Genomic DNA, 23,059 nt, shown 5'->3' on the forward strand with positions numbered 1-23,059 from the left:
ACAAGCTTTCTTCTCACAACCAAACGTCGAGACTACTTTCTTTTCTTATCAGAAAAGGGAAGAGTTGACCAGAATTTCAAGACCAGAAAATATGAAGAATTCTAATAATAATTTTAATAATAAAAGTCCCTTATATGACACTATTGCAAGTCATGTCTTTTTTTTTTCTAATACGTTTTTGAAGTGGTAAGATAATTACAGGTCTGGAAACATCTTTAAACATGACCTATTGCATCTTTAAACCTGAATGGACCTCATACACTAGACGTCCTCGTGTCTTCTGTGCTCTCACACACCCTGATTTAATTATCGAGTCATTATGAAAACTTAAATGAGTAGATCAAGTGTATTTAAAAAAAGAAAAGTAAAAGAAGAAACATGCACACATTGCATGTTCAGTTGTTTTCCATTCATTTTTAAGTTCATTAATCCCAAATGTGATTGACCAAATACTGCAACTACATACCGTGAGCTCCAGAATTATTGGCACCCTTGTTAAGATGAGTAACATGGTCAAAGAAAAATGTTATTTATTATCTTAATCTTCCACCGAAGTAAATGTATTCTAATAAACTATCATAAAAAATTATTTTTATAGAGCGTTTTCATACATGTGAAATAATTACAAAGTAATGTAATAGGATGCACAGGATAAAATGATGATGAGAAAATACAAAGTGCAAAAGTAAGCGTAAGGACACAAATATATCAAATAAGCCGAAAAATATAGTACAAGTTTAATATGTTAATGTGGTATTGTGATAAGCTTTTGTTTTTTGTTTCTGCTTTCTTGAAATAAATCTACATGAATTTAAATATTAGATTTCTACCTATCTTTAACAAGGGTGCCAATAATTCTTCACAACAGAGAAGCTGCAGGGAGAGAAGCTGAACGTGGCGGAGGTAACGCAGTCTGAGATCGCTCAGAAGCAGAAACTCCAGACAGTCCTCGAGCGCATCAACGAGGTTCTCAAAGTCTCCACCAGAAACACCAAGTGGAACGTCGACAGTAAGCTTGTGGCGATGTTCTGCACAAAAGTCGAGATGATGGTTGTAGCACAGTGTGCTCAGAACTAACGTCCTGTGAGTGAACTAGTCAGACTTAACTCTCTTACGTTCTCTGTTCCTGTATTAGCTGTTCATGCTAAGAGCATGGTGGCCATCCTGCACCTCCTGGTGGCGCTGTCTCAGCACTTCAGAGCTCCAATCCGCCTCCCCGAGCACGTCTCCATCCAAGTGGTGGTGGTTCAGGTATGCAACCTCGAGTCAGTTTGGAATATTTCACCCTTTTGGGCATCCATTTACACTTGGGGCTCACTTGTATTGCACTGTAGTCACAAAGTCAGAGCCTGTAAGGGTCATTTTTTATTGCTAGAGCCATATCTCCCTGCAGTTCTCGCCTGGTTTCCCACTGAAGCTAAGCAGGTTTGAGCCTGGCCAGTACCTGGATGGGAGACCTCTTGGGGTAAACTAAGGGTGCTGGTAGAAGTGGTTTTAGTAAGGCCATCAGGGGGCGCTCACAGATCCTGTGGATCCTAATGCCCCAGTATAGTGATAGGGACACTATACTGTAAAAACAGCACTGGTTTTCTTTTTTTTTTCTTTTTTTTTTTTTTTTTTGATCATAGAAGTTTTATTGGAAATTTGCATTTTGCACATTATAAACAGCGCTGTCTTTCACATGAGACGTTATACTGAGGTCCTGACTCTCTGTGGTCATTGAAAATCCCGGTGTCCTGGCGAAATTCCCCCATTGGCCCTTATCTATCATAGGCCCATAATAATCCCCATCCCTGAATTGGCTACATCACTCTCCTCTCCACCAATAGCTGATGTGTTGTACAAAATATTAAACCTATTAGATGAGAGTCGGGCATGGTAGCTTAGTGGTTGCCTCATGTTCAGGGGTTGGGGGTTCGAATCCTATCTGTGTATGCGGAGCTCGCATCCCCCTGTCCAAAGACGTTGTGTTGTAGGATGACTGGCATTTCAAATTGTCTGTAGTGTGTGATTGTGCGATGGGTTGGCACCGCGTCCAGAGTGTCCCCCCACCCTGTGCCCCGATTTCCCTGGGATAGGCTCCAGGCTTCCTGTGATCCTGTGTAGGATAAGAGGTTCAGAAAATGGATGGATGCATTAGATGAGATCCCCCCCCCACCCCCCAGTATTAAGTACTTAAACAGTCCAAGTGGCTGTGTTTCAAATTCGACACCGTGCACTAGATTACTAAATGATTATGATGTTTTTGATTAAACACTTTAACAGTTTGCATGTCAAATCACATCGTTGAGTCTCACCACAGGAACATGTCCATCCTGAACATTTTACATCTCGTTTGTGTCTCTAGTTCGAGAAATGAAATTCGTGTCCTTTCACAGCCCCGCCCCTTCCGTTGTGTCGAGCAGGATGTGACCTCTGAGTGCAGAAAGTGCCCGTTTTTGATACAATACACACTTCTGATTTCTCATCAGTTGTAGTAAATTATCTATACTTGAGTAAATTAAGACGATACTGTGTACAACACGACAAGTTTAAGACTGGAGTGTTCCACAACCACAGTCTGTTTATTATTCGTATTTAATGTTTAATTCTGCTCGAGTGACCGTGTGTCGTTCAGAGGGTGACACGTTTATGAGATGGTCCAGATGTTTCCTGGCTAACCTCAGTGTTTCATTCAGTAAAGTGTGTGTGTGTGTGTGTGTGTGTGTGTGTTTCCTGACTGTCAGAAAAGGGAGGGAGTCCTGCAGTCTCGTCAGGTTCTAGAGGAAATCACTGGCAACACCGAGTGAGTCTTTCAGCTTCTCTACGTTTGTTATTTTGCCTTCGCTCATGTACAGTTTAATGCCATCTAAGTGTGTGTGAGTGTGTTGGGACAAGTTTATACACACACTGAACATTACATTGTGAACAAGAGACTGGATTATGATTGCTGAGCAGCTTATTATGCAGACACACACACACCTACATTAAATAAGGAATAAAACACTCGGGTTTGCGCTGTTTTAGGAAAATGATCAACGACGGGGCGGCGTGACGTGAGCCGACTCACAGCGGAGTCACCACTGTTAGCGAAGTTGATTATTTTCCAATAACAGTACATCTTTGTGTTGTTTTTTTTTTTAAATTCCCCTTATACTGCAGCAATTTGTGCTTAAAGAATGACACATTATACTGTTTATCCATTTAGAGTTATCCATTATATCAGTGAAACAAGTTATTTCCTGTTATCACTTACATTATAGCAGCTATAAATATTCGTTAAGACAAAAATGCAGCTTGTCAAGTTACTCTTAGCTTTTCAAGAATTTCAGATTTTTTTTTGGCTTTTTGTGATTTATTGATTTATTTTTCTTCTTTCTTTCGCTTTCCTACAGGGCATTATCCGGCAGACACGGTATGTTTTACATGAGCCTATTCATTTCAGCCATTTTTGCATAGTTCATTTTCTATGAGTAGATTAAGTATCAGTTGATGACGATAACTATATCAATCTAATATTATTTTCTTTTAAAACTACTAAGCTTTACAATGTGTTTTGTTTTGGGTTTTTTTTTTTCACAGGTAAACTCTTTCACATAAATTCTTTTACATTACAGTTTAGATATAATAAAATCAATCCGACTCGCTTTATATGTAAACGTTTCCAGTTCTAAAAATAAATTTCTTTTACAAATCCAGTCTTTGACATTTGCTACAGGATATATGATCTTCAATCCAGCGTTTTGTGCCGAGTATCCGACGCCGATCCGACTATCAGATTGATGCCATCACTATATATTTCTTAAATAAACGGTGCTTTCTCTTGTCACTGTAATTACATTATCAACTTGTCGTACAATATCATACGGAGGTGACCTCGATCATTTTTCCTGACCTCGATATCGCCCATAGTGTTTACATAGGAATGAACGTCACCGACATTTTATCCGGTCACGCTGCTTCTGTCTTCTATCTGCTCTAGGGCTGTCAAATTAACATTCGAACTTCGAATATTCGTCGATTTAAAGATTAAAAACGCACATTCGAATGCAAAAACTGTGTGGAATCGAATTTTAAGATGTGTAACAAGCACTAGCACCGATTTGAATTAAAACGTACTGTTGAAGAAACGACACGCAGGATATTAACAATGCACTAAATGTTTTTTAAAGAAGAAAAATCTAGAAAGAATAGTTCTTGTGTTTGAAATAATCCAGTCGTGGTCAATAACGTCAGGGATTGAGTCGTTTAAGCTGTGTGTGCTGAAGCTGAACAGTGAATGAACAGCGTTAAACTCAAGCGCTCTACTAGCGGGTTAATGAACTCACCTAAACACATCCTATACACATATGAGATTAATCAGACATTTACACAACATAAACCTAATATTACAACCCACCTCTGCACAAAATGACACGAATGCACAAGTGAACTTGAACTTAAGTAAAGCGCTAGGTAGAACGGTAAGTCACGCTGTGAATACGCTCTTTCCATAACAACGCACTAAAATACAGAGAACGAATAACTAAAGCATAAAGGATTCACAACACTGTATTACAATGTATTACTGAATATTCTCAAGAATTAAAAGTTCATTGCTCGTACTTGCATCATTATGCTCTTATCATTATATCAGTGGGATAAAATGGTCTTAAAATGACAATAATGTAGTTTCTCTCGATTATTTCTGGGGCAATATATCGTCCAACAAAAATAGTTATCACGACGCGTCTACTTTCTCTGTCCGCAGAGCGTGACGCGTTCGACACCTTGTTCGATCACGCACCTGACAAACTGAGCGTGGTGAAGAAGGTAAAGCATCAGAGACGTGCGTTTTGCTAACCGATGCCCAGAAACGGATACTGATTTCACTGAAACTGTGCTGATCTCTGTGCAGACGCTCATCACTTTCGTCAACAAACACCTGAACAAGCTGAACCTGGAGGTGGCCGAGCTGGACACACAGGTACTGAGCTCAAACTACGTCATCACACACAGGGCTCACTGTTTCCACACTAAGCGCTATTGTAGTGATTCAAACACTGATTCGTTCATCTTAGTGACTCATTCGAAACAACTCATTTGTGAACAACATACAAGAATTGTACGTCGCACAGTTGCATTTGGTGTGTAATTAAATATTAAAAAGTGATTATATGTTCGTTATTGTGACGCTGTCCTTATTGACGCGTGTGTGTGTGTGTGTGTGTGTTCAGTTTGCAGACGGAGTGTACCTGGTGCTTCTAATGGGACTCCTGGAAGGATACTTCGTACCGCTCTACAATTTCTTCCTCACCCCCGAAAACTTTGAGCAAAAGGTGTGAACTTGTCCTGACTTTTTAAACATTTGTTAATTGAGTTGGGAATGTTCCACCAGCGTTCTTTTTCACTGATCAACATTTCGCATGATAAACTACAAATTACATGAATGTTGTTGAAAATGGAAATGAAGAATTTTATTTAGTTTATTCACTTAGTAAGTTTAGAGGCAATGAGCCTCATTATCACGAACAAATTTATTTGTAATTCATTTGCAGGAGTATTTGCACAAGAAATGTGGTATTCTCTAAATGTTATGAAACTCGAGCGTTTCATATTAATGACACGAAAGCAATCTAAAAAAATAATTTCATACATAAAGGCAAATAAGACTCACTATTCAATAACTAGAGGAAGCGTTAGTGTGTGTCTGTGGTAGCTGAAGTGCTGCAGTGGCTGAGCTGCGTTGCTGGAAGAATTAGGACATGCTGTGTTTAGGAAGCGCTTTTCCACCTTTTAGTTGTCATTGTCAGCTCCCTGTGAGCTTTGCCTTATATGGAGTGTTGTGGGTGTGGTTAAATGTAATTAACAGCTGATCAGCATTTATTAAGATATTTGCGTATGAAGCTGAAGGGAATTTTTTATTCGGTTTTGCATCTAAAAACATTTGCACACAGATGTAATAAATGAACCCTAGAGTTGTAGTGTTCTGTTTTTATTTTAGTTATTATAAAAAAAAAAATTTTTTAAATTTTGTTTTTGATTAACCAGAACGCCACTTACACACTCGATGTATGACGGTCTGACAATAAGAATCAATTAAGGAGCCTGTGTTTTAAATCCTGTGCATATTAAAGCATGATGGCGTGCAGGCTCTCTCAGGGGCGCGGTGCTGTCGCAAGGCCCAGCCGAGTGGCAGCGTGTCCGGGTTCAGATCCAGCACACCGGGCCAAGTGGGCACCGAGCAGCAGGGCACGGCTGTAATCTGCCCCAGCGCAGGAAATGGAAGAGTGACACGGAGATTAGCGTCCAGCTGGAGACGGAGAGAATGTGAAACAGCCGGAGTGCGCATTTTAAAGGACAAGTCGAGAGAACAATACAGTAGAATTAAACAGGCCTACAGACACTCAGGAAACATCACTCACTAATTCACCTTCTTGTGCCATGCACTAACGTTTACTCTCCTCATGTAGGGATTGCTGCGTTATAGAATTAAGAGGACACAGTGAGCATTTGTGAGAGTTTCTGACACAAGGCTTGTTGTCACTTGAGTCCAACTTGACCTGATTGGACGGTAAAAAAAAAATTTGGGGCGGCTGTGGCTCAGGTGGTAGAGCGGGTTGTCCGCTAATCATAGGGTTGGCGGTTCAATTCCCGACCCACGTGACTCCACATGCCGAAGTGTCCTTGGGCAAGACACTGAACGCCAAGTTGCTCCCGATGTCAGACTAGTGCCTTTTATGAGTGTGTGAATGAGAAATGGTGTAAAGCGCTTTGTAGAACCGCTAAGATTAAAAAGCGCTATGTATGTGCAGACCTTTTTTTTTTTTTTTACACACACACACTTATTTATTTATTTATTTTTTTATGTATGTATTTATTTATTTATTTATTGTACACGTGATTTTTCAAATATATATACACAACCCGCATTGCAAATCAGGTTTATTGTCAACATTTACAGATTTTCAGCTGTTTGCAATGAACAAATCAAACAAAAGCAATTGAAATAGTTCAAGACAACGAATACTTCAAGTGGTTCCTCCAAATTCAACTGAAAACGCAACTTATAATGACTTCTCCTGTCTCAAAATTATTCAACCCCCTGAATAGAATCCCTCACAACAGCACAAATATGCAAAGCAGGTGTTGTCTCAAGCACTCCTGATGAAACTATTCACGGGCTTCTACTTGCACCAGGTGTGCTTGAGCTGGAACACATGAAATACCTGAACTGGCTAGGGGTAGAAAATATGAAATGCCTTGACTGGGCAGAAAAAGGAAGCTATCAAGTGCTTAGTTGCATCTAATCCCCCCCACCCCTGCTATAGGGGCTCGGTAGTGTGGTAGTTGGTTGGTGACGGGATCCAGTCTCACTGATGTACAGTAGTATAGAAGTATTGAAGCTTTATGTAAAGAATCTGCGTATACATTTTCGCACACTTCGTATAGAACGGTCCTGAAAATGGAAATGTGTCGTGTTTTTGTTACCATGCTGTTTCTCCATTCCAGGTCCACAACGTGTCCTTCGCCTTCGAGCTGATGCAGGACGGCGGCCTGGAGAGACCAAAACCCAGGACGGAGGGTAAATACAGACCTCTCATTCAATCGTGCAATCTAGAAATTAGGTGCAACACACGTACCGGTTATAAATACCATCCAGAATTATTGGCACCCATCAAGAAAAGGAGGAGGAAAAGAATAACTGATGTAATGTGTGCCATTTCGAGCTTAAACATAGAGGATACGTTATAGGTTTATTATAACACAAGAAAATTTGTATATTAAAGAACAATATCCAGAACAACATTTTGACACTTTTGAATGACTCAATTGTGGGTGAATGTTTGTGGGGTTTATAAGGAGTCATCATTGTAAGCAGCAGATGGACTGATTAGATTTCGGAATTGATCCAAACAGGGTCAAGGTCACAGCAAGGTCGAATGTCCGAAATAGTTTTTCTTCAGTCGCTTCCTTGCCCGTTTGAAGTATATTTTAAGGGTATTTGAGACATACAATTATTAACAAGGATTAAAGGTCTTGACGGTGGTTCTGCTTGCTTGTTCATTTTTCCACAATATCAGTCTCAGACCAAGAAAGTGCTATTTAAGTTTGTAAAACCAGTGTGCCTCAGGGCGGAAGCAAAGCAAAGAATTTCAACCCTACCACCCTGATACGACACCTAAGCGTTGCCAACGAGCCACCCACTTGTGCAGATGTGACCGCAGCAATCCGGAAGCGAAAGGGATCAAGACCGAAGTGGATTTCTTTGCACTATGTAACCAGCGGTTGTTCAGGAAGTGGATTTCTGCTGCTATACATTACGCGCTCAGTCGAGGTTCACCACCCACGTAGGCCGCCTCCGGAAAAATCTGACCTCCGTGATAAAATAACACTAACAGGGCGAATGAATTTTTATCTAAAACAGATAAAAAAGGACCAACAAAACATCTTATTCTCTAATTTCTTCTTAGACATGTACATCTTCTCCGACCTGTCTAAACGAAATTTCTTTTTTATATATAATATATAAGCCAGTCCCTGTATGTAATGAATCATGGTTTTCTCCTGTCAGACATCGTGAACTGTGACCTGAAGTCGACTCTGCGTGTTCTCTACAACCTCTTCACCCGATACAGACACGTGGAGTGATGAGACGCACTGACGGACATTTCAGTGTGCGGTTCAGTTTGGGAGAATCAGCACTATGGGGATTTATCATGGACGCATTGTAGTGTTGATTTTTTTTTGTTACAAGAGACCACTGAACTATGCTCTCTCTGTATGTGTGTGTGTGTGTGTGTGTGTGTGATATGTATACATACACCGTGAGCTATCCAATAGCTATACAAACGCTGTGTTGTATATAAAAGCTGCTTTTTTATTGGGTGGAAGTTTGAACATAGACGATTCTGCAGCAAAATTCTCACACTACTGTCGCGTTCCCTTGCAGAATCTCTTGAGCAGGCCGGATTTCTTAATTACTCCAAAGTGCCTAAGATTTTAAATATATAATGAGACCAGATTTTGATATATCTATATATGACCAGGTTTTTATATATGGTTTAGACAAAACAGTATTGTGTGATTAATATGAGAAACATTTTTGCTAATTCCTTTATTTCACACAGCTTACTGGATTCAAATAGCAATAATGATGCTTCATTCAAGCTCCGGAGTCTATACAGATCAGATACGAGTTTGCTTTTATTTGTGTAGATGTAGATATTTGTGCAGATAGTTCATCTGAAAATCTGTCGTCTTCATCAATCTGAGTACTGGGATAAACTTGATCAAATGTGACTGAATAAATAAACTTCAAATGAATTCACTACTAGCACTGGCCTGTTTGTTTGTTTGTTTGTTCGTTAGTGTTTCATCCTCTCCCCCCCCCCCCCCCCCCTTTACATTTATTCATTTTCTCCAACTGAGATAGGGTCTAATTCAAGCCTGGACCTGATCAGTAGGTCCAAGAGTAGGTGTGTCTGGCAGTTCTGAGAACTGAACTCTCAACCTTCTGGGTGCTCAAAGACCTCAAAGACGACGTGGAATAAATTTTACTGCGTCCTTACACTGATCACCTGATCATTCGTGCAATTATCCAATCAGCCAATCATGTGGCAGCAGAGCAATTCATCAAATCATGCAGATACAGGTCGAGAGTATCAGTTCGTGTTCACGTTAGACAACAGAATTAGGGAGGAAAATATGATCTCAGTGGCTGGTTGTGTCAGACGGGCTGGTTTGAGTGTTTCACAAAAATGCATATCGCTAAAGTTTACACAGAATGGTGTGGAAAAACAAAAAACATCCAGTGAGCAGCAGGTTTGCGGGCAGAAACGCCATGTTGATGAGAGAGATCAAACGAGACTGGCCAAGCTGACAGGAAGTCTTTATTAATTCCAAACAATCACTCTATACAACCATGGTGAGTTGAAAAGCATCACAGAATGCACATCATGTCAAACCCTGAGGTGGATGAGCTACAACAGCAGAAGTGCACACTTCTCAGATCAAACTCCTGTCAGCTGAGAACAACAATCTGCGGCTACAGTGAGCACAGACTCAAACCTGGTCAGTTGAAGATGGTCACACATTGGGCGCTTACTACCAGTCAAGTGTAGTTTGAATCGGATGCGATTTTAAACGTCCCGCAGCGACATGTTGAGAAATACTGTGAATGTTAATTCCGTTACTTTGCCTGCGTGATGCATCGAAAACGATGAGCCGCTTTGTGACTGAAGCCGTCATTACATCCTGCATTGTGAATGCTGACATTGTGAATGCGTTGTGACATTTATTTTGATGCAGTGCGTTTGTGCAAGTGATTCTGACAGACGGACACAATGTGAAATGTGCTAAAAAAAAAAAAAAGCAGAACGATTTAAACGGCTTAGTTTTGCTATTTAAAAAGCTTTCTGTGGTTGACAGGACGGATCTGCGTTTCATAGGAATCTGTCAGAATCCGTCTGATTTCGTTTGTGCTCTTTGAGCATACAATGAAACACGGAGAGAGAGAACAGAAGTGGCCAGGATAAATATGTCATGGCTCATTGTCTACATATAAAAGTATTTAAAAAAAAGACATTTGTGAACGTTTTATTTTTGGCTAGACCGTTCCTGTAAAAGTGGTGTAGGAGTGGGTAACGTCATGCTCCAGGGGATGGAGAATTGCAGGTTCTCATCCCACGATTATGAGAGTGACTCACTGTCGTTTTCTGAGCAAGAGTTTTAACCTTCAACTGTGCTCAGGTCCTCATTAGCTGGACAAATGATCAGCCTCTGTGATTGGATATTGGATTGGATTTTGTCTTGAAATCAAGTGAACATCAGAAATGAAGAGGAAAATCATCTATAGCAGGGGTCTTCAATCCTATCCACAAAGGGCCGGTGTGGCTGCAGGCTTTCATTCCAGCCAAGCTGGAGTCACAACTGATTCCACACCAGATTCCACACCAGATTCCACATCTGATTCCACAACAGATTCCACATCTGATTCCACACCAGATTCCACACCAGATTCCACATCTGATTCCACATCTGATTCCACACCAGATTCCACACCAGATTCCACACCAGATTCCACACCAGATTCCACACCAGATTCCACACCAGATTCCATATCTGATTCCACATCTGATTCCACATCTGATTCCACATCTGATTCCACAACAGATTCCACACCAGATTCCACACCAGATTCCATATCTGATTCCACATCTGATTCCACACCAGATTCCATATCTGATTCCACATCTGATTCCACAACAGATTCCACATCTGATTCCACACCAGATTCCATATCTGATTCCACATCTGATTCCGCAACAGATTCCACATCTGATTCCACACCAGATTCCATATCTGATTCCACATCTGATTCCGCACCAGATTCCACACCAGATTCCACATCTGATTCCACATCTGATTCCACACCAGACTCCACATCTGATTCCACACCAGACTCCACATCTGATTCCACACCAGATTCCACACCAGATTCCACATCTGATTCCACACCAGATTCCACAACAGATTCCACACCAGATTCCACATCTGATTCCACACCAGATTCCACATCTGATTCCACACCAGATTCCACATCTGATTCCACATCTGATTCCACACCAGATTCCACACCAGATTCCACACCAGATTCCACACCAGATTCCACATCTGATTCCACACCCGATTCCACTTGTTTAATCAGTTCATTTTAGTCTCCAATCAGCTATCAAGTGTGCCTTCTGTCTAACTGGAACGAAAGCCTGCAACCACACCGGCCTTTAAGTTTGCCGATAAGTTTGAAGACCCCTGATCTATCGCATTAAATACAGCCCCATTCTTCACTAAAGACACATTTTAAATGGTGGACAAATCATAAATACATTAGCTGTCCAATCATATATTTCGGCTGCCTGGAAAACTAATTGACTGGGCTAAAAAGTGCTAGCTAGCCTAATGTAATAACATTTGAGGAGCTAGTTAGCTAGCTAAGTGCATTAATACTAGGGGTGTAAATGTCAGGCTTCCATACGATATGATTTCGATTCTTAAGGCAACAGTTCGTTATTTTACGATAACGCTGAATCCACTACAATGCGGTTTAATTTCTTAAGATAAAGGTTCATCATTTTACATTTGACAGTCGATTCATACAACTGAATGTATTACTATATGATACAATTTTTTTTTTTTTTTACAAATTCTTAAGGGAATGATTCAATATTTGCCCATACCACTAAAGGTGCTACGATATATGAATTTGACTCTTAAGGCAACTATCCGATATTTGATGATATCACAGAATTTGTTACGATACGATATGATTCCGATTTATAAGGCAATGATTTGATATATGACAATCCTACTGAACATGCCAGAATACGAGTTTGATTTTTAAAACAACTTGATACAGGATGATACCAATGAATCTGCTACGGTACGATGCTATTTCAATTCTTAATGCAATGATTCGATATTTGACAAAACCACCGAATCTGCTACAATACGACGACTCAGCCAACAATACGATATTTAATGATACCAGTAAATCTGCTACAATACGATATCTGATGATACCTGTGAATCTGCTACAATATTTAATGATACCAGTAAACCTGCTATATGATTTCAATTCTTAAGTCAACAATGTGATATTTGATGATACCACTATATCTCCCACGATACGATATTTAATGATAAAACTACATCTGTTACAATACGATGCACTTCTTAAGACAACATGGTATTTGATGATACCTCTAAATCTGCTACGATGCGATTCTTCAGCCAAAGATTCGATATTTGATGATACACTGAATCTGCTATGATACAATATGATTCTTAAAGTAACAATTTTGATATTTGATGATACCACTGAATCTGCTATAATCCAGGACGATTTATATTCTTAAGGCAAAAATGCAATATTTAATGATACCACTAAATCTGCTAGGATACGATATGATTTTGATATTTAATGCAACGATTTGATATTTAACGATTAAGGAAACGATTAAGTGTGATTATCTAACACTTTGTTTGTGAAACAGTAAGGGTTTTTTTTTCCCTCTTCTTTTTGAATCTACGAATAAAATCCAGTCATGAGATTTGTCCGCTCATGTGTTCACAGGCACCGCCCCCCCCCCCCCCCTTACAGTCATTTCAGGCCCCTTACTCTACACCTTGGCCTGCTTTTATTCCTGTGAATAAGGAACTGTTGAAGCACTCTAACCTTTGTTGTTCTGTTCACACTTGCTAATGGTTTCTGTATTCTCCAGTCATGTTTTGTTGTGCTTGTTTCTTCCTGTAATTACTGTTCACATACACATCCTGATAAAACCAGGCTTTTTTTTCATTTGGCCCTCCGTCGCTTTGTTGCGTGCCTCCTCTTCGAGACGTGTGAACATCTTCCTGCAAATGGTTCACTCGCCTCTGAGCGCCGCATGGTGTGTATTCAGAGGGAAGCTGGGTTAACAAGTTAACAAGCTGGTTTGTTGCTCATTCTCAAGAGCCAGTTATACAGCGGATTAATTGCACACCTTCCGTCTCTGAAAGCAGCGCTATTGATTTTTCTGGGCTTTTCACATCACTCAGCGTTCGCAGACTTCATGCTGCTGATAGAGATACACGTCAGGGGTGTGGGATTGTGTGTCTCACCAAGCTACAGGAGAGAAATATGTGCTTTATTAGCTGTAACAATTACGACGAGGCAGGATGGAGCTCTTTATCCTTCTGCGTCATCCAGGATTTTCTTGGAAATCCTGTTCATGGCTGAGGTCGCGGATAAGTTTGCCATGTGCACATGTCCAGAAGGTAGCACGGCTAAGAATCACAGCCTTACACGTGCAAGACTTTGTGAAAAAGAAAAGCCGAGGTGAAAATAAGGATGTGTCCAGTTCTTCGCATGGATTATGACACTGTTATCTATAAAAATAAATAAATAAAAAAAATAGACAACAAGAAGATCGAAGAGATGGGGGAAAAAAAAGATGGAGTAGCTCCATCTTCAAGCAGATGATTTGGTGTCAGCATCAGACTCAGGTTCGAGGTGGAGCCCGTTTTAAAGAAGTAATAGTATGTTAGGAAATTTTCGATGATAACAAAGTCCCCTATAGCAACAGTGCAAAACTGCAAGTGCAGATCATTTATACCACAGCGCTGATGAATTCTTGTTGAATTTTCAATAACAGTAATAACAATAATTCCGGCTGTGACAGAGGTTTATATTAATATGGCTCCTTCTAGTACGATATCGTTTCTGTAGCAACAGATAATACAGTATATTGCGACTTTTTTTTTTGGTGGACACTTCATGTAACAGATTTGAAAAATGTTGTTATTTAACAAAGAAAAACGTATTATCATTTCTGATATGGCAAAGTATTCTGTTAGGAGACGTTTATTGATCATTTATGGAAGGAGTCTCCAGTGTCAGCGCTTTATAATGATCAGTAAGTTTCCCACCAGGGATGGAGGGAATGATGGAGAGGGAGAATTTTCTAGAGAATTCTAGAGAGGGAGAATTTTCTATTTTACTAGAGTTTTCTAGTTTCTCGGTAACATGACAAGCTGGGTGTTTGTTGTTGTTGTTGTTTTGTCTTATTAACTTCTCTGAAGAGAATTTTTTAGCCGCTATACCAGACGTGATAAAGGAACTAACTTGTTTCACAGATGTTACATAAGACTAAATGTAACAATAATCAAATAACAAGTGTAATGTTTCTTTCATTATTAAATTCAAAATTGAAATGGTTGGCAAATCCCAGTGGTATAAGAGGACTAACACACTTTGGGATGTGCTGTTACAGGAAAACAATCCATGTCAATGAGGTAACAATAACTCTGTTTTGACATTGATTGGTTTCTTATAAACACCGTGGTCCTTTGTGTGTTATTCTTTATATAAAGCATGTGGAAAGCCAAACGAGCAATAGGCGAAATAACCTGGTCGATGTGATGAGCGTAAAATAGGAATAGCACTAAGCACTCATTTTTACAACCCTGATTCCAAAAAAGTCGGGACTCTGTGTAAAATGTAAATAAAAACAGAATGCAATGATTTGCTAATCTCATAAACCCATATGTTATTCACAATAGAACATAGACAACATATCACATGTTTAAACTGAGGAAATGTACCATTTTAAGGAGAAAATAAGGTCATTTTGAATTTGATGGGTATAAAACGAGTATCTTAGTGAGGCAGAGTCTTTCAGAAGTACAGATGGGAAGAGGTTCACCAATCTGTGAAATACTGCGTCTACAATTTGTGGAACAATTTCAGAATAATGTTGTCTTCCTAATATAGATTCTTATAACGCCTTAAACTCCTGCCTTATTAGAATACATTATTCAGTAGTGAAACTAACAATGTGTATATTTGTGAGATTGAGGAATGTATATGTGGACCTGCTGGAGTTTAACTGATTTAAAATAAAATAAAAAAGACTTTAGCCTTCAGCAATGCTTCCTTCTACATGCATTACAGTCAGAAAAACCTCAAAACAAATAACTGTAATGGAGTAACGTGAAATATAAGTGAATTCATGCTCTAGGAAATAAAAGCCTCCTTATGGTAGCGTATCAGTCAACGTTGCACTAAACCGGATTTCTGAATCCCAGCGGCTTGGCTGACAGTTACTTGAAAGCATTTTAATGCTGTGCATTGCTGCATCATCCTCGGTCATCCTATTTACTGCTCTCAGCCTCGGCCGCCTCTGACCACAGGGGGGCAATCATTCACACACAGATCCTATTTGCCCTTTCGAAAAAAGATACCGAAAGCCCCCATTAACCGTAAATTCGCTGTTGTCCGAGAAGAATTAATTCCATCATATGGGAAAGTGAAGGATTATTGCCTACTCATACTAATGCGTGAGTGTGTGTTCATACACTGGAAAACAACAGCATGCATGGCATGCATGGTTACTCTGCTGACCTTTTCAAGTTGGGTAACACTTTACTCTTCATATAACTGACATATCACGGTAATAAACATGTCATGGACGATCATGCATTGATGTTACCAGATTTTAATGGTGGCTTAGTGGTTAGCATGTTCGCCTCACATCGCCAGGGGGTTCAATTCCCGCTGCTGCCCTGTGTGCCCTGTGTGTGCGGAGTTTGCATGTTCTCCCCGTGCTGTGGGGGTTTCCTCCCCCAGTCCAAAGACATGCACGGTAGGCTGTCCAGGCTGATTGGCATGTCCAAAGTGTCCGTAGTGTATGAATGGGTGTGTGAGTGTGTATGTGACTGTGCTCTGCGATGGAATGGCACCCTGTCCAGAGTGAATCCCGCCTTGTGGACGATGCTCCCTGGGATAGGCTCCAGGTTCCCCTTGACCCTGAAGGATAAGCGGTATAGAGGATGGATTGATGTTAACATATTTTAATGTGTTACAAGGTGGAGTTTTCCTTTAAGAAGCACTTAAAAATAAATCACAAGAAGCAATTTGAGCACAAAGTGCAAGTCTGACAAGCATAGGAATATTTGACAGTTTTGACCTTGTGGGGACTTTTGCTGTGTGTGTGTGTGTGTTTGCTTGTTTGTGTGTATGTTTGTTTGTATAGCTTGGTGTCCCCCAATAATAGGATAGATACACTTGACAGTTTTGACCTTGTGGGGACATTTGGCTTGTGTGCAGGCTTGGGGAGCAACGGAATACATGTAACGGTGTTACGTAATCAAGATTAAAAAAAACTTGCAACTGTAATCCATTACAGTTATCTGAACAAAGTAATCAGATTACAGGTACATTTTGTAAAAATAAAAAATAAAAAAATGGGAATACTATCAGGATTACAGTTTTTTTTTTTTTTCATTTAAAACCAAAGAAATTAATCTTTTGATGTAACACAATATAGACAGCTGCATATTTATAGTTCTGGTTCTCTCTCACCAGTCGTGACTCCCGCGAGCAACAATTTTTTTTATTTTATTAAAACAAATCAAAACACTGAACATGTTTTTAAGCTCTAAAATAAGCTCTAAATAAAAGTATTTTTTAGATTCCATTGCTTTTCTCTTGAGTTTATTTCCACATGTGACCTTGAATGAATCTAAATGTAATCAGATTACATTACTTTCATATTGTGATACTTGGATTACATCACTGATTACATTTTTTATGAAGTCATTTTTAACTGTAACTTTTTAAAGTAACCCTCCCAAGCTTGCTTTTGTGTGTGTGTGTGTGTGTGTGTGTGTGTGTGTGTGTGTGTGTGTGCTTGTTTGTCTATCTTGGTGTCCCCACAAGGATAGGAGTACTTGACAGTTTTCACCTTGTGGGGACATTTGGATGATCTCCATGATTAAAAGTTCTTTAAAAAAAAAAAAAAAAAACTAAAAGAAACTTCTATATGCTGAGGTTAAGGTTAGAATAAGGTTTAAGGGTCAACTAAATTAATTATCTGCATTAATAATTATGTCAATTGAAGTAAGACAAACGTGTGTGTGTGTGAGAGAGAGAGAGAGAGAGAGAGAGAGAGAGAGTAAGTTTGTGTGTGTGTGTGAGAGAGAGAGAGAGAGAGAGAGAGAGAGAGAGAGAGAGCAAGCGTGTGTGTGTGTGTGTGTGTGTGATATGACGGAGAGGTTGTTCCCTCCGAAGCTCCGCCTGAAGCCTCTCGGTCTCTGTGCGTTCACATCATTCCTGCTCTCATTCCGCACATACTTCACATCGCTGGAGATTCACCTACTATTTACAACTATTTACTTTCTGAAAGCTGCCTGTGCTGACGGGGAAACTCGTCCTCTGGCTTTTTGAGCTTCACTTCTGTCTATTAAAGCTTGAGCAAACTGGTCAAAAAGCACAGATCATTCATTTTTATGGGGTTTTCGGGTAAGTGCTTTTCCACAAGTGCTTACTGTAGGCTACACATCTTACATATTGCTCTCTATAGCCTATTACTACTATTACTATTACTACTATTACTATTACTACTATTATTACTATTACTACTATTACTATTATTACTATTACTACTATTACTACCTCGGTCTGATTTAGTTTTATCGACTTTCTCATGATTTCGCTGACATTTCCCCTCCAAACTTACGTGTATTTCTCTATTAATATTCATAATATCCGACATTGATAACCGACTCATTACAACCAAGCTTTGTTTGTAGTTTGTTTTGTTGTTATCCTAGCCATCGACTTTTTTTCCTCCATATCTTATCAGTTTTTAACTTCACCTGGATTAAAAACGAATGGAAACATTCAGCTCGTATACAGAAAAGAAGACTTCTGGTGTACTTCTGAATCGACACGTTTATTTGTTTTGAAAACATAGCTGACTTTTTTTTTTTTTACAAATCTAATATGTTATGTTTGTGTTTTCTGTGTCTCTAGTTCATTTAACCTTAAACTAACCTCAAGAGGACAGGACAGAGAGCAACCTCACCTCACCTCACTTCTGGACATTTTCTGCGATTTTTAATCAAACCACCGACGTGAAAACTGGATACAAAACATCCTCGACGGAAGACGAATCTACAACCGGTTTAATTTCTTCTTCCCTGTAAGTTTATTTCTTGCTGTCTTTAACTGTAACCGAGACCGACTCCATTGTAGCTCAGCTCTGCTGTTAACGTTACATGGCTCCATCTGTCCATCCTCCCATCATGGCGAAAGCGCTCCGATTGTTTTTGGTGTGTTTTTTTTTTTCAACTTGGGGTTGTTGTTATTATATAAATTCTTGTCTGAAAATATAAATTAGGTTCTTTACCTACATTGTGCACATAGATATAGTAATTCTTGTTTTTTTTCATCAACACGACACCGTTTTGTTTTGAATGCGCGGTCTCACCGGCTGACCGAAACGAACTCGCCGCCTTTTTTTTTTTTTTTTTTTTTTTTTTTTGGACGTTTCACTTCGAAACTTTCCCACAGGAACCTAATGTGTCTAAAAACGCACTTTAAATGATATATTTCACTATTTAGAGAAACCAAACTACTAATAAACGTAAATGAAACATTATTTTACTCCTTAAATGTGACTCTATATGGATTAAACACGCAAAACGAAGGAGGAGAAGTTAGTTAGCAACAGCTGCTAGTCGGTAAACTGAAAAGGAGCTCAAACCGCTGTTGTGGTTAGTTAACTAGCTAGCTGTAGGCTATATATATATATATATATATATATATATATATATATATATATATATATATATATATATATATATATATATATATATTTTTTTTTTTTTTTTGCAGTAAACAGCATTTTAGTGCTGCAGAGCTCTCAAATTATTCCTGTCTTGAGCTTTTCTGTCATTGTCTGGAAGGTTTGAGTGTGGTATTGTAGGGTAGAAAGTCCACCTTTGGGATTTTGTTAATCATTAATATGTAAAGGTTGTGAAAGCTCCTTCAGTTCCTTCATATTATTACTATTTTTTTTAAAAATTACCCCTAATGTGCTGTTGTTTAATCTTCCAATCTTGTCATATTTAAACGTTTTCCTTTATTCAAGGTTTAACTTTTTTTCTTTTTTTTAATTTATAACTAGTAGCAGAATGTTTCCACAAAGGAGCTGCTGCTTTACTGTATTTCATCAAATGCTCAGTATGTTGCAGGTAGTTCACTGGTGTTTCTTACTGTCCACGTGATCGATATATAATGATTTATATAAAATGTCAATATTTAGTGTGAGAAAGCTGTGTAAAGGAAAGAGCCTTTGATTTAAACTAATGTAATGGTTTCAGTGTCGCTTTCGAGTGATTACCAAGCGTTTTCAGATCATGTAGCTATAACAGGACAAAAATATTGTGAATTCAGAAATATGTCTTAAAGTCTCTGATAGTATTTAGTGTTTAGCCCAGGCTCATATAAAGCTCAACTAAATGCGTTTTCTACAATTTAAATGATTCACAGAGAAGAAACTTTAGGAACAGAACAATAGAGGAAAAATGCACTACGCTCCCTGAACGGGACTCCCTGTGGGAGCAGGGGATTGTGGGAAACTGGGGAGGAAGGGAAAGGGGGCCTCATTGCGCTTTGAGGGTCTGAATCGCTCCACAGCCGGCCCTATTCTCTTGCTGACATCTGGTTTAGTGTCAAACGCACCTGTAGGCTAAACAGTGGAGAAGTGCGTGTGTTCAGCGTGCTGTTCTCTGAGCAGAGGAGAGACTTGTTTGTTCTGTGTGTGTGTGTGTTCGTGTGTTTGGGGGGGCACCCTGGCATATTGTCACGCCAGCAACAGGCGTCAGGAGTGCAGGTGCCAGATGGTGTGACTTGATGCTATCTGGTAATTTAGCTTATCAGTGCCATAATGGTTCATTTCACTTTAACCTATGTGAGTGTGTGCGTGCATGCGCAGAAAGGAGGAATGACTCTCTTTCGAAAGCCTGGTACGTGAGAGTGGTTTTCAAGTTACCAGAGCCACCCGTATTATCTCAGATCTTGTGATTCAAGGCTCGCAGAAGGCGCAATGTGTAAAATGTTAACTGGAGTGTTTCAGAGGTATAGCAGCAAGACTTGTGTCTTAGACATGCACACACACACAGAGATTGCATGAGTGGGTGTGTTCGGCAGACAAAACCGTAAGCATTCAGACTGTGTGCTACAATGTTTAATGTGGACTAGAGGCATGCAATATATCATATACAAAAGCTGGTTTCACCACGGTTTTTGTTTAACACCTCCAGAAAGAAAAGTTCAACAAGGAAAAGGAGGAAAAATTAAACAGTTTGTACAGATGTAGGCTTTAACATATAATTGTAGATAAATCCGTGTGCGCAAAGTTGATTATTTTCCAATAACAACACGTCCTAAAGTGTTTTATTCGTCTTTCACTGCAGCTCTTATGATTTACTATTATTTTTTAATTCTTTATTAAACGATACATCATACCTTTTATCCGTTTATTGTTACATTTAATGCTGTGGAACTTGAAACTAGTTAATCAATCTCTCGACCTTAAGTCTTTATTTCTGTCTCGCTCCTGAAGTTAATAAATGCTTTAAAATGCAGCTTGTCATGTTACTGAGAAACCCAAAAGTGGAAACGTACAACGTAAAGTTACAGCGCTAACACTGGAGACTCCTTACAGAAATGTTAAATAAGTTCAATCTCCTCACATATCAACAGTTACACACGTTTTTGTAAAATCCCTTCACGTGACGTGTCCGGAGTACAAGTCTCTGTGCAAATTGTTACTATGGAAACGACAAGGAACTACCTTCAGAGGTGCCTGCTGTTATAGAAAATGAATCCACACCTTCTGACCAATCAGAACTGAGAATTCAACAACTCTGTGCTATAGTAATACATTATTGAGTCCAGGCTGTGTTTTTCACAGACAGTGTCCTCATTTAAACACGTAGCGTTAAATGAGTCAGATTTGAGTTTCACGCCACAGCTGATTAAATATAACACTTGTGTCGGATCAGAGAAATTACCCTGTTATTCTAATATTAGCTAAAAGAGTAATAATTGATGTGCACTAGCTGTGCAGAGCCTTGTCCATCTACACAATCTTTAGAGATAACATCAGTGTTGTTTAATATGTAGCAGGTTTAATATCTGACTGTCTGAATATCACGTAGACCTGAAGTAATAAAGTGTAATAATCAGTATTCAAATAGAGTAAAACCACAGTATCCGTCAGTTTCAGGTCCAAAAACATGAAATAGAACATTCCAGAAATACAGTAAACATTCATTATTTAAATTGCACACCTTTCTGAGTAACGTGATAAAAATCTTGTGCGGCCCCATCCGGGAGGTTTATCCTCCCTTTGTCCAGCGTATCCACGCTGTATACGCTACACACCCGTTAATCACTTACTGTAGTAACCGTCTCGGTTATCAGATCGACTCTCACGGTATCACAGTGCTGGTGTTTAAGTAACCCTTATTTTGCTTAATACTATCACCAAAGCGCAAGAGTAGTGATGCTGGCAAGTCGTACGTGCTCAAGTTGTAAGAGAAGTCATAAAGTGCTTCCTTAATTTAAATATGTGAAAATCCTCGATTTCATAGGGAGAGAAAAAGAACGAATCTTCTATCTAGGGCTGGGCGATATAATATCGATATCATGGTAAATGATTACGTGATACACTATTCTGAGATGTCATTGGTATGGAGTAGTATTTAAAAAAAAAAAACGTTTTTAATAATTACAAATTAAATGGTACTGAATGGATGCCGCTGATTTGACGTAAATGTTCTTTGTCTTTGTAGACATTAAAGAAATAGAAAAGTATCGTCAACTCGGTTGATCTGTTTTTTTGTTTTGTTTTATTACTGTTTTGCAGACAGTTCGTTAGCTAAATTATATGTTGTGATGTGTATTGTAGAAATGCCCTCAAGTATCGTGATATGATATTTGTGTCGTATCACCCAGCCCTACTTCTAAACGTGAAATTGTGAAAAAAGAACTACTGTATTCCCTAATCATTCTCGTCCTGACTTGATTGACATGCTGAATGTCACATGTAGCATCGTGTCTGCTGCTGTATCATTCACATTATGTGAATTTACGTTGATCTTCACTTCCTGACCAGTCACACCAAGCATCCTGTGCATCGCCGTTCTGATTTTGAGTCAGAACTTCGAATATATCGTACAGTCGTACAGACTTTCGTCATCTATACCGTTGTGGTAATAATGAAGGCGTTCATACTATATAACTGTGGCCAAGAAACATATCACTAGCATCAAGCAACAAATCATAACAATTTGGTATTTGAAATTCTTTACAATATTCCTGATGACGCTTTGCACACTCTCGGCATCTTCTCAGCAAGCTTCATGAGGAGCTTCATCCAGGAGATTTTTCTCATGGTTCTCAGCCTCTCCTACGTTCACTGTACAGCACTTTAGTCAAGGAAAGTTGTTTTTCAACATGGTGTATAAATACATCTTCTAAATGAAAGATACTTGTGTGGAGAAGTATAAAAAATGATTTTTTTGCAAAACTACTTTTTGTCAAATAAATACAATTAGATTCAGAAGTAGATTCACACATTAGCTTCATCAGCAACAAACTAGATCATATTTCCGAGAAGGAAAAAAAAGAACGGTTTCGATCTGATCCTGTAACAAATGGAAAAGATGTGTGGAATTGGGTTCAGAATTTTTTTTTTGTAATTTTTTT

General features: G+C 39.1%; 2 protein-coding genes across 4 annotated transcripts in view; both read left to right on the top strand.

Moving 5' to 3' along the window:
- parvaa (parvin, alpha a) overlaps positions 1-9,295 on the top strand; it is a 19,633-nt gene extending 10,338 nt beyond the window's left edge. The window contains exons 5-13 of the mRNA XM_017475102.3: positions 869-1,009; positions 1,136-1,251; positions 2,727-2,785; positions 3,375-3,394; positions 4,730-4,791; positions 4,877-4,945; positions 5,196-5,297; positions 7,471-7,543; positions 8,534-9,295. Of these exons, the coding sequence (XP_017330591.1) occupies positions 869-1,009; positions 1,136-1,251; positions 2,727-2,785; positions 3,375-3,394; positions 4,730-4,791; positions 4,877-4,945; positions 5,196-5,297; positions 7,471-7,543; positions 8,534-8,610 (719 nt within the window). The 3' untranslated portion in view covers positions 8,611-9,295. The remainder of the gene's footprint in view (positions 1-868; positions 1,010-1,135; positions 1,252-2,726; positions 2,786-3,374; positions 3,395-4,729; positions 4,792-4,876; positions 4,946-5,195; positions 5,298-7,470; positions 7,544-8,533) is intronic.
- Positions 9,296-17,590: 8,295 nt separating this feature from the next.
- The window catches only part of tead1a (TEA domain family member 1a), a 69,963-nt gene continuing 64,494 nt past the window's right edge, over positions 17,591-23,059 (top strand). For 2 of the 3 annotated variants that reach the window (XM_047157274.2, XM_017474804.3), the window contains exons 1-2: positions 17,591-17,800; positions 18,314-18,482. The gene's annotated coding sequence lies outside the window, so the exon portion shown is untranslated. The remainder of the gene's footprint in view (positions 17,801-18,313; positions 18,483-23,059) is intronic. The other variant, XM_017474805.3, reaches the window with a different exon arrangement.

This window comes from Ictalurus punctatus, chromosome 8 (assembly GCF_001660625.3).
Source record: "Ictalurus punctatus breed USDA103 chromosome 8, Coco_2.0, whole genome shotgun sequence".
Classification (NCBI taxonomy): Eukaryota; Metazoa; Chordata; class Actinopteri; order Siluriformes; family Ictaluridae; genus Ictalurus; species Ictalurus punctatus.